The sequence below is a fragment of the Triticum aestivum genome, chromosome 4A (assembly GCF_018294505.1).
Source record: "Triticum aestivum cultivar Chinese Spring chromosome 4A, IWGSC CS RefSeq v2.1, whole genome shotgun sequence".
In the NCBI taxonomy this organism is placed as follows: Eukaryota; Viridiplantae; Streptophyta; class Magnoliopsida; order Poales; family Poaceae; genus Triticum; species Triticum aestivum.
The window spans coordinates 630,361,273-630,374,409 of NC_057803.1; the positions used below are offsets into that span (position 1 = coordinate 630,361,273).

The 13,137-nt window shown below is 45.8% G+C and overlaps 1 protein-coding gene across 1 annotated transcript; it reads left to right on the forward strand.

The window, feature by feature from the left end:
• Nucleotides 1–3,153: 3,153 nt before the first annotated feature.
• Nucleotides 3,154–3,955, forward strand: LOC123087769 (uncharacterized). The gene has a single exon (XM_044509877.1). The coding sequence runs from the start codon at nt 3,253–3,255 to the stop codon at nt 3,523–3,525; it is 273 nt and encodes a 90-aa protein (XP_044365812.1). The 5' UTR covers nt 3,154–3,252; the 3' UTR covers nt 3,526–3,955.
• Nucleotides 3,956–13,137: the final 9,182 nt, after the last annotated feature.

Sequence of the window (13,137 nt, forward strand, 5' to 3'; positions counted from 1 at the left end):
GACCGTCATGTGTGGTTAGGGCAGCCAGGAGACCTTGATTTCCTTCCTGTAAACATTATGGACGATGAATAAAGCATGCGAGGTTGTCTAAAAAAACCTGAACAAGGTGACCCTATTTATAAGGGAAACCGGGCTAAGAATCTTGGAAGCAAAATTAAACAAAGAAGAGAAAAAACGATTTCTCAAAAAAAAAAGGAGAGAAAAAACGAACACCCGGACAAGGCATGTATAGCTTGCAGACAGAAGCACCATCGCCATGAAAGACACTCGTAGATGTGGCGTGTCCGTGAGAGATCACAATACCGAAACTTTGCAGGCAGGCTAACGCACCGTACTTGCATGTGTAAGTGAGCCCCACGACACAACTCAGGGTGTCCACAATCAACAAGTGCAACTAAACACAAACTTTGACTGGGAACTCTGCCATGAAAAATTAGAACGATGTGTTACAGATGTGTTGTGACGAACTTTGTGCTTTTGGTGGTCTTTCGGTTCATCTTTGTTTATTGATGGTGCAACATGCCTCCCCAACATGTACTGTTTGATGTGACATTTCATTGATATCAACCTACATATACATAACACATGTTTTTATTTAAATGATAATGGAAATAAAATTATACACTAAAATCTCCATGGAAATATGAAAGCAATACATATTGTCGATTATGATACATGTATAATGTACTTTCTTTAGTGACCGTTATTTAATGTATAATCAGCGCGCTTTCGGCTCGTTTCAGTGCTTATAGTTGACGCTAGGTAGTCTATGGATCTAAATGTAAATTTTTATTATTTCTGGATTTGTTGTACTATCATGATTGACAATTAATAGTTTGGAAGTTCTCTCATAAAAAGGGAGGGGGGGGTATGCCTAGGTTTTTTTTGTATGGAAGAATTTTATTTGTGGTAAAAATAATGCAATTTATGAACAGTGTTACTAAAAATGTCTATTTATCTGAATCGACAACATACTCTCGTAAGCATACATCACGCAAAGGAACATCACGCAATTGTGCGAGCCAGATTGTCCGAAATAAAGAATGTAATTTGCGTGAAGTTCCATTTGCTTGAGGAGTAGCAAACAAATATCATACATCCGGTGTGGCAAAGCCAAACCGCCTGTTGGCAGGGCTCAGTGATGTGATAGGTGCTCAATATATTCCCTTTTCCTCGTGAAAAATATATGTACATGTCATAGAAGATTCACATAATATACCTTGCATTTTTTAATGATTCAATGAGATAAACAATGCATCATGGCTGAGTGAGAGTGACCGGCGGGTCCCACCAGTTTTTGGAATATTGGCCAGATGGAGGGCCCAACCACGAGAGGGATTTATTCTAACAAGAGCGATGGCCACCATCGTCCATAGGGGCAAGCTGTTGCACATAGGAAATTTTCAGTTTTACAAGCTTTCGAATAATAGCAGGTAGGCAGCTAAAAAAATGGAATAATACGTAGCAGGTAGGCAGGCAGCTGGCACGCACCTGCATGCATGGTGGACAGCACGACGGGCGTCAAATAATTGCACCCATTGCTCTATACCCCGATAATTCAACCCGGAGCCCGGGCTCACATGAGTCCGGTGAGCAGTAGCTCAATTTAAAATAGAAAGTTCAAAAAAATTCAATTTTTTTTGTGGTGCAAGATGTTTTTGTGCGTAAACTCCGTGCAAAATTTTATGAAGTTTGGACATTCGAGGAGCTCATAGCAAAGAAAACAAAATCAGGTGTGGACAGTGCGATTTTCAAAAGTTTCTCGGACATCCGAAAATTGTTTTTTTTTTTTTTGCCACGAGCCCCTCGAATGTCCAAACTTCACAAAATTTTGCACAGAGTTCACGTACAGAAACATCTTGCACCACAAAAGAAATTGAATTTTTTTAAACTTTCTTTCTATTTTAGATCGCGGTACTATTCATGCCCAGGCTCAGATCGGGCACCAAATCGCCGCTCTCTACCCTGATAATTCAACCCGGAATATCATTCCAAGATGAGAACATCGCCTCCGAACAGGGACGGAGCCAGGAATCTTAGTAAAGGAGGCCCAATAGAAGAGGTAAAATGTTGGAGGGTGCTGAACATCTAAATTTTGAGCATTTTGAGCTAATAATGAAGAGATGTTTATAGAAAAAATAAATTACCATGGAGAGGAAAAGAAACCACAAAAAAAGTTTACTCTCTTCACCTTTTTCATTTTTTTTTGAAGCGAGCATTCACCTTCTTCTTTCATTTGTGTATGTTTCTCGGCAACTCAGTCGGAGGTCGTCACAATAAGAAGAAATTGAAAAGAAGCAGCTTTGTGACGGACAAGACTGGGACTTTAATAAGATTACAAGCTTTAAAAAAAGCAAAACAAAAACAGAAAATTCAGATATTGTTTTAGGAAAAATGTTTTATGTTCATGTCGTTTTGTTCTGTGTCAATGGAACTTTCACGCAATTGTGAGAGCCAGATTTATCTTTCTTCTTATCAACTCAGAAAGAATTACTCTCATATCACAGGTCTTAACTAGGACTAAGAGTTCAAGTTTCAGACCTGATATTAGTGCTCATATTTTTCTGCATTTATTTTAGGCCTTCCGGTGTTATGTGTTCAATGAGGGAAGATGTTTCCGTCAACTATAAATGCGTCGGTGGCGATTTTGTTAATTTCAAGATCTCAGAGGTTCTTATAAATATAACATGTGTGTGCGTGAGTTCATAAGGATGAGGGTATTGCTGGTGTATGAGATGCAACTTTGGATTACTAGGGGAAAAAATGAACTAAAAGGACATGGCAATATCATAATCACGGAGACTATATCTAGTGGGAGACACGGTGGGACCCAACGAACAACATATTTTAACCTTTTTATAAAGCACCACAAGAAAATATCCACTTGCCAGGACGAAGAAAAAATATCCATTTTTCAAGAGGCCGCCAAGAGCAATCGGGCAACCACCTTCACCTTGGTTAATTAACAACGCCCCCGCTGACAGCTACTTAAGCCCTAATTAACAATCACAAACAACACCAAATCAAAGCTTCCCATACACAATATACATAGTGCGTGTAGCTATTAGGGTTCGAATTTGCATCTTCTTCTTTTTCTAGCTTAGCGAGTGGAGTGGCGCCTCTTCTCCGCCTATAAATGCCACCCCTGGGCGAAGCCTTGTGGAGAGAAATCTACCACCGCTCTCCCTCTTCCTCCCGGCCTGCACACGCACAAGCAGCGAGCCTTCCTCCTCCAGTCCTCATCTTTCTGCCATGAAGCCCCCTCACTTCACCGGGGAGGCCGCCGCCGGCGCCTCCTGGGCTCACGAGGTCAAGCAGGCCCTTCGTGACAAGCTCCGGTGGACACCCGCCGCGGGCACCACGGGCACCGGCGGCCACGGCGCCGCGAGGCCGCCGGCGGCCTCCTCGGCTGTGACCGCCGAGCCGGTGGCGCAGCCGGCCCACGGCGCCGACTGCCGGGGCTTGGCCGCCGCCGAGGACCCCATCAGGAGGGTCATGTTCTTGGCCCCCTGGGGCCACACATAAACGGAAAAAGCAAGTGCACGCGCGCACGGCCATGCCTTGGCCGGATCTGCAACTGCACCTCAACAAAAATATGGACTACTACGTACATATATATATGTGGCCGTATGGACCATGAACTGAACATGAACTCATCAAGGACCAATTAAAAACTGGGACTAGATCGGGAGAAGAAGAAGATGTGGTGCTTGAGTTATTTGTTCATTCATGTTTCTCTTGGGAGAGATGCATGCATGCATGCATGGGGAGATCTCGCCCTGACGGGTTCGTGCATAACGGCGTTGATGGGTTGTTGAAGCTGCGCAAGAGCTGCAGCTTTGTTGTAGCCATGAACCTGTTTTTCGTTTCTCTCCAGAAATTCTGTACCAAGAGCCTGTGAAAAGCTATGTGTGTATGAGACTATGAGCTAGTAAAAAGAACTGTTCCTCCTTTCCATGGCATGTCTCTTCGGTTGTTCCTTGCCCTGTTGGTTTCTTCTTTGCATCCAAAACCATGGTGTTAATTCCTGCAATATGCAGAGGAAGAACCAGCCATGGTTCTTAATTCTAGTATGTGCTGGTGTGGACTATGGGATGATCTTTCTTCCTTGTCTTGTCCTTTTGATCTGGAAAAGGTTGTTGGGAACCAGCCTGGATCCTGGAGTTCATCATGCTTTTCTTCAGGGTCCAGATCACAAGGGAGGGTACTCTTTGTCATATGCTTGTTGTGTGAGACCATGACATGAGCATCTTTTCCATGTCTCCTCGTCTGGAGAAGGTTGTTGAAACGTGCTCATCAAAGACTAATGATCTGAGAAGTTCATGGCCTTCTTTCTCTCTGATCATGGTATTTTAGAGGCAATAATTCACAAGTAAACAAATAAGAAAAAGGAAGGAGACTTTGAATTCGATTCCTGTAAGAAAACTAGTGGACTGAGAATCCTATTCCAGACAGGAAAGTGGAAAAAAAGCCTCCCACTTGCAAGGACAGGCCAAACCTGGGTGGGCCAATCGCCTCGATCGCTTTCCACGACACCGTATCTTATCTTCAGAAATCCACGGAGAAATTGGCACTGATATTTGCAACAACAAATTAAAAAAAAGAGAAACATATATAACCAAGGTGCATGATAGGCTTTGATTAAGACACCATATGTACATCGAGTTTGTTGTCTAGCTTGTGGCGACATCCCCCAGAAACTGGACTTGTAGGGGTCATGCTTTCCTTCCAGATGTCTCCTATGCTCCCTCACAAGGCAGAACCGGATCAGAGATCCTAGGTTGAGCACATATTTGTTACCCTCCTTCAACCCCTTCGTCGAAGGAGGGTAACGAAAAGGAAGAAAATCGACTGTGATTCGCTTCCGATGCTATGGGTTTTCACACACAAAGAAAGAACTCTGCTTTTATGGGTTTTGAGATGATACTAGCTAGTCAAACTTTTTACAGAGCAAGTTGAGTAAGTTTGAGAACATGTCACGGTCTCTTGATCATACAGTTGCCCACCAACTGCGCACTGAACTGGAAAAAGAGAGCAAAAAATCAAATGGCAGCGCAGCTACACTTATCTTGATTTCTTGACTGAAAACGATAGTTCAACTTCTACCCCTAGCTAGTGTTGGGGAACGTTGCAGAAAACAAAAATTTTCCTACTCGTTTCACCAAGATCATCTAGGAGTTCATCTAGCAACGAGTGATTAGATGCATCTACATACCTTTGTAGATCGCGAGCGGAAGCGTTCAAAAGAACGGTGATGATGTAGTCGTACTCGACGTGATCCAAATCACCGATGACCAGCGCCGAACGGACGGCACCTCCGCGTTCAACACACGTACGGAACAGCCACGTCTCCTCCTTCTTGATCCAGCAAGGGAGGGAGGAGAGGTTGAGGGAGATGGCACCAGCAGCAGCACGACGGCGTGGTGTTGATGGAGCTGCAGTACTCCGGCAGAGCTTCGCTAAGCACTATGGAGGTGGAGGAGGTGTTGGGGAGGGAGAAGGAGGCAACCAAAGGCCGAGGCGTTCAGGTATGAAGTCCCTCCTCTCCCCCACTATATATAGGGGTGCCAAGGGGGGGTGGCCGGCCCTAGGAGATCCAATCTCCTAGGGGGTGCGGCGGCCTAGGGGGGTTTCCCTCCCCCCCAAGGCACCTAGGAGGTGCCTTACCCTCCTAGGACTCTTCCCCCTTAAACCCTAGGCGCATGGGCCTATGTGGGGCTGGTGCCCTTGGCCCATTAGGCCAAGGCGCACCCCCTTACAGCCCATGTGGCCCCCCGGGACAGGTGGACCCACCCGGTGGACCCCCGGGACCCTTCCGGTGGTCCCGGTACAATACCGATAACCCCGAAACTTGTCCCGATGCCCGAAACAGGACTTCCCATATATAAATCTTTACCTCCGGACCATTCCGGAACTCCTCGTGACGTCCGGGATCTCATCCGGGACTCCGAACAACATTCGGGTTACTGCATATACATATCCCTACAACCCTAGCGTAACCGAACCTTAAGTGTGTAGACCCTACGGGTTCGGGAGACAAGCAGACATGACCGAGACGACTCTCCGGTCAATAACCAACAGCGGGATCTGGATACCCATGTTGGCTCCCACATGCTCCACGATGATCTCATCGGATGAACCACGATGTCGAGGATTCAATCAACCCCGTACACTATTCCCTTTGTCCATCGATATGTTACTTGCCCGAGATTCGATCGTCGGTATCCCAATACCTCGTTCAATCTCGTTACCGGCAAGTCACTTTACTCGTACCGTAATGCATGATCCCGTGACCAGACACTTGGTCACTCTGAGCTCATTATGATGATGCATTACCGAGTGGGCCCAGTGATACCTCTCCGTCATACGGAGTGACAAATCCCAGTCTTGATCCATGTCACCCAACAGACACTTTCGGAGATACCCGTAGTCTACCTTTATAGTCACCCAGTTACGTTGTGACGTTTGGCATACCCAAAGCACTCCTACGGTATCCGGGAGTTACACGATCTCATGGTCTAAGGAAAAGATACTTTGACATTGCAAAACTCTAGCAAACGAACTATACGATCTTGTGCTATGTTTAGGATTGGGTCTTGTCCATCACATCATTCTCCTAATGATGTGATCTCGTTATCAATGACATCCAGTGTCCATAGTCAGGAAATCATGACTATCTGTTGATCAACAAGCTAGTCAACTAGAGGCTCACTAGGGACATGTTGATGTCTGTTATTCACACATGTATTACGATTTCCAGATAACACAATTATAGCATGAATAAAGACAATTATCATGAACAAGGAAATATAATAATAATGCTTTTATTATTGCCTCTAGGGCGTATTTCCAACAGTCTCCCACTTGCACTAGAGTCAATAATCTAGTTACATTGCGATGAATCGAACACCCATGGAATTCTGGTGTTGATCATGTTTTGCTCTAGGGAGAGGTTTAGTCAACGGATCTGCTACATTCAGGTCTGTATGTACTTTACAAATCTCTATGTCTCCATCTTGAACATTTTCACGAATGGAGTTGAAGCGACGCTTGATGTGCCTTGTCTTCTTGTGAAACCTGGGCTCCTTGGCAAGTGCAATAGCTCCAGTGTTGTCACAGAAGAGCTTGATCGGCCCCGACGCATTGGGTATGACTCCTAGGTCGGTGATGAACTCCTTCACCCATATTGCTTCATGTGCTGCCTCCGAGGTTGCCATGTACTCCGCTTCACATGTAGATCCCGCCACGACGCTTTGCTTGCAACTGCACCAGCTCACTGCCCCACCATTCAAAATATACACGTATCCGGTTTGTGACTTAGAGTCATCCAGATCTGTGTCGAAGCTAGCGTCGACGTAACCCTTTACGACGAGCTCTTCGTCACCTCCATAAACAGGAAACATTTCCTTAGTCCTTTTCAGGTACTTTAGGATATTCTTGACCGCTGTCCAGTGTTCCTTGCCGGGATTACTTTGGTACCTTCCTACCAAACTTACGGCAAGGTTTACATCAGGTCTGGTACACAGCATGGCATACATAATAAAACCTATGGCTGAGGCATAGGGGATGACGCTCATCTCTTCTATATCTTCTGCCGTGGTCGGACATTGAGCTGAGCTCAATTTCATACCTTGCAACACAGGCAAGAACCCCTTCTTGGATTGATCCATATTGAACTTCTTCAATATCTTATCAAGGTATGTGCTTTGTGAAAGACCTATGAGGCGTCTTGATCTATCTCTATAGATTTTGATGCCTAATATATAAGCAGCTTCTCCAAGGTCCTTCATTGAAAAACTTTTATTCAAGTAGGCCTTGATGCTGTCCAAGAGTTCTATATCATTTCCCATCAAAAGTATGTCATCTACATATAATATGAGAAATGCTACAGAGCTCCCACTCACTTTCTTGTAAACGCAGGCTTCTCCATAAGTCTGTGTAAACCCAAACGCTTTGATCATCTCATCAAAGCGAATGTTCCAACTCCGAGATGCTTGCACCAGCCCATAAATCGAGCGTTGGAGCTTGCACACTTTGTCAGCATTCTTAGGATCGACAAAACCTTCCGGCTGCATCATATACAATTCTTCCTTAAGGAAACCATTAAGGAATGCCGTTTTGACGTCCATTTGCCATATTTCGTAATCATAGAATGCGGCAATTGCTAACATGATTCGGACGGACTTCAGCTTCGCTACCGGTGAGAAAGTCTCATCGTAGTCAACCCCTTGAACTTGTCGATAACCCTTAGCGACAAGCCGAGCTTTATAGATGGTCACATTACCATCCGCGTCTGTCTTCCTCTTAAAGATCCATTTATTTTCTATGGCTCGCCGCTCAACGGGCAAGTCAGTCAAAGTCCATACTTTGTTTTCATACATGGATCCTATCTCGGATTTCATGGCTTCCAGCCATTTGTCGGAATCTGGTCCCGCCATCGCTTCCTCATAGTTCGAAGGTTCACCGTTGTCTAACAACATGATTTCCAAGACAGGGTTGCCGTACCACTCTGGTGCGGAACGTGTCCTTGTGGACCTTCGGATTTCAGTAGGGGCTTGATCAGAAGTATCTTGATCATTAACTTCCTCTCTAGTCGGTGCAGGCACCTCAGGAACATTTTCTTGAGTTGCGCCATTTTCCGGTTCAAGAGGTAATACTTCATCAAGCTCTACTTTCCTCCCACTTACTTCTTTCGAGAGAAACTCTTTCTCCAGAAAGGACCCATTCTTGGCAACAAAGATCTTGCCTTCGGATCTGAGGTAGAAGGTGTACCCAATAGTTTCTTTTGGGTACCCTATGAAGACGCATTTTTCCGATTTGGGTTCGAGCTTTTCAGGTTGAAGTTTCTTGACATAAGCACCGCATCCCCAAACTTTTAGAAACGACAGCTTAGGTTTCTTCCCAAACCATAATTCATACGGTGTCGTCTCAACGGATTTCGACGGAGCCCTATTTAAAGTGAATGCGGCAGTCTCTAAAGCATAGCCCCAAAAAGAAAGCGGTAAATCGGTAAGAGCCATCATAGATCGCACCATATCTAACAGAGTGCGATTACGACGTTCGGACACACCATTACGCTGAGGTGTTCCAGGCGGCGTGAGTTGTGAAACTATTCCACATTTTCTTAAGTGTGCCCCAAACTCGTGACTCAAGTATTCTCCTCCACGATCTGATCGTAGAAACTTGATTTTCCTGTCACGTTGATTTTCAACCTCACTCTGAAATTCCTTGAACTTTTCAAAGGTTTCAGACTTGTGTTTCATTAAGTAGATATACCCATACCTACTTAAATCATCAGTGAGGGTGAGAACATAACGATAGCCACCGCGAGCCTCAATACTCATCGGACCGCACACATCAGTATGTATGATTTCCAATAAGTCGGTTGCTCGCTCCATTGTTCCTGAGAACGGAGTCTTGGTCATTTTACCCATAAGGCATGGTTCGCACGTGTCAAATGATTCATAATCAAGAGACTCTAAAAGTCCATCAGCATGGAGCTTCTTCATGCGTTTAACACCTATGTGACCAAGGCGGCAGTGCCACAAGTATGTGGGACTATCATTATCAACCTTACTTCTTTTGGTACTCACATTATGAATATGTGTAGCATCACGTTCGAGATTCATAAGGAATAAACCATTCACCATAGGAGCATGACCATAAAACATATCTCTCATAAAAATGGAACAACCATTATTCTCAGATTTAAAAGAGTAGCCATCTCGAATTAAACGAGATCCCGATACAATGTTCATGCTCAAAGCTGGCACTAAATAACAATTATTAAGGTTTAAAACTAATCCCGAAGGGAGATGCAGAGGTAGCGTGCCGACGGCGATCACATTGACCTTGGAACCATTCCCGACGCGCATCGTCACCTCGTCCTTTGCCAGTTTCCGCTTATTCCGCAGCCCCTGCTTTGAGTTACAAATGTGAGCAACTGCACCGGTATCAAATACCCAGGAGCTACTACGGGCACTAGTAAGGTACACATCAATTACATGTATATCACATATACCTTTTGTTTTGCCGGCCTTCTTATCCGCTAAGTACTTAGGGCAGTTCCGCTTCCAGTGACCGCTTCCCTTGCAATAAAAGCACTCAGTCTCGGGCTTGGGTCCATTCTTTGGCTTCTTCCCAGCAGCTTGCTTGCCGGGCGCGGCAACCTCCTTGCCGTCCTTCTTGAAGTTCTTTTTACCCTTGCCTTTCTTGAACTTAGTGGTTTTATTGACCATCAACACTTGATGTTCCTTTCTGACTTCTACCTCTGCTGATTTCAGCATAGCAAATACTTCAGGAATGGTCTTTTCCATCCCCTGCATATTGAAGTTCATCACAAAGCTCTTGTAGCTTGGTGGAAGCGACTGGAGGATTCTGTCAATGACCGCATCATCCGGGAGATTAACTCCCAGCTGAGTCAAGCGGTTATGCAACCCAGACATAGTGAGTATGTGCTCACTGACAGAACTGTTTTCCTCCATCTTACAGCTAAAGAATTTGTCGGAGACTTCATATCTCTCGACCCGGGCATGAGCTTGGAAAACCATTTTCAGCTCTTCGAACATCTCATATGCTCCATGTCTCTCAAAACGCTTTTGGAGCCCCGGCTCTAGGCTGTAAAGCATGCCGCACTGAACGAGGGAGTAGTCATCGAAACGTGCCTGCCAAGCGTTCATAACGTCTTGTTCCGCAGGGAGAACGGGTGCGTCACCAAGCGGTGCTTGTAGGACATAATCTTTCTTGGCAGCTATGAGGATGATCCTCAGGTTCCGGACCCAGTCCGTATAGTTGCTGCCATCGTCTTTCAGCTTAGTTTTCTCTAGGAACGCGTTGAAGTTGAGGACTACGTTGGCCATTTGATCTACAAGACATATTGCAAAGATTTTAGACTAAGTTCATGATAATTAAGTTCAACTAATCAAATTATTAGTGAACTCCCACTTAGATTAGACATCCCTCTGGTCATCTAAGTATTACATGATCCGAGTTAAACTAGACCGTGTCCGATCATCACGTGAGACGGACTAGTCAACATCGGTGAACATCTTCATGTTGATCGTATCTTCTATACGACTCATGCTCGACCTTTCGGTCTTCTGTGTTCCGAGGCCATGTCTGTACATGCTAGGCTCGTCAAGTCAACCTAAGTGTTTGCATGTGTAAATCTGTCTTACACCCGTTGTATGTGAACGTCTGAATAAAACACCCGATCATCACGTGGTGTTTTGAAACAGCGAACTGTCGCAACGGTGCACAGTTAGGGGGAACACTTCTTGAAATTATTGTGAGGGATCATCTTATTTACTACCGTCGTTCTAAGTAAACAAGATGCAAAACATGATAAACATCACATGCAATCAAATAATAAACGTGACATGATATGGCCAATATCACATAGCTCCTTTGATCTCCATCTTGGGGCTCCATGATCATCTTGTCACCGGCTTGACACCATGATCTCCATCATCGTGTCTCCATGAAATTGCTCGCCAACTATTACTTCTACTACTATGGCTAACGCGTTTAGCAATAAAGTAAAGTAATTTACATGGCGTTTCTTGATGACACGCAGGTCATATAAAAGAATAAAGACAACTCCTATGGCTCCTGCCGGTTGTCATACTCATCGACATGCAAGTCGTGAATCCTATTACAATAGCATGAACATCTCATACATCACATATAGATCATTCATCATTCATCACAACTTTGGCCATATCATATCACAAACCACTTGCTGCAAAAACAAGTTAGACGTCCTCTAATTGTTGTTGCAAGTTTTACGTGGCTGAATTAGGGTTCTAGCAAGAACGTTTTCTTACCTACGTTAAAGCCACAACGTGATTTGTCAACTTCTATTTACCCTTCATAAGGACCCTGTTCATCGATTCCGCTCCAACTAAAGTAGGAGAGACAGACACCCGCCAGCCACCTTATGCAACTAGTGCATGTTAGTCGGTGGAACCGGTCTCACGTAAGCGTACATGTAAGGTTGGTCCGGGCCGCTTCATCCCACAATACCGCTGAAGCAAGAAAGGACTAGTAACGGCAAGAAAGTTGACAAATCTACGCCCACAACAAATTATGTTCTACTCGCGCAAGAAGAACTACGCATAGACCTAGCTCATGATGCCACTGTTGGGGAACGTTGCAGAAAACAAAAATTTTCCTACTCGTTTCACCAAGATCATCTAGGAGTTCAGCTAGCAACGAGTGATTAGATGCATCTACATACCTTTGTAGATCGCGAGCGGAAGCGTTCAAAAGAACGGTGATGATGTAGTCGTACTCGACGTGATCCAAATCACCGATGACCAGCGCCGAACGGACGGCACCTCCGCGTTCAACACACGTACGGAACAGCCACGTCTCCTCCTTCTTGATCCAGCAAGGGAGGGAGGAGAGGTTGAGGGAGATGGCACCAGCAGCAGCACGACGGCGTGGTGTTGATGGAGCTGCAGTACTCCGGCAGAGCTTCGCTAAGCACTATGGAGGTGGAGGAGGTGTTGGGGAGGGAGAAGGAGGCAACCAAAGGCCGAGGCGTTCAGGTATGAAGTCCCTCCTCTCCCCCACTATATATAGGGGTGCCAAGGGGGGGTGGCCGGCCCTAGGAGATCCAATCTCCTAGGGGGTGCGGCGGCCTAGGGGGGTTTCCCTTCCCCCCAAGGCACCTAGGAGGTGCCTTACCCTCCTAGGACTCTTCCCCCCTTAAACCCTAGGCGCATGGGCCTATGTGGGGCTGGTGCCCTTGGCCCATTAGGCCAAGGCGCACCCCCTTACAGCCCATGTGGCCCCCCGGGACAGGTGGACCCACCCGGTGGACCCCCGGGACCCTTCCGGTGGTCCCGGTACAATACCGATAACCCCGAAACTTGTCCCGATGCCCGAAACAGGGCTTCCCATATATAAATCTTTACCTCCGGACCATTCCGGAACTCCTCGTGACGTCCGGGATCTCATCCGGGACTCCGAACAACATTCGGGTTACTGCATATACATATCCCTACAACCCTAGCGTAACCGAACCTTAAGTGTGTAGACCCTACGGGTTCGGGAGACAAGCAGACATGACCGAGACGACTCTCCGGTCAATAACCAACAGCGGGATCTGGATACCCATGTTGGCTCCCACAT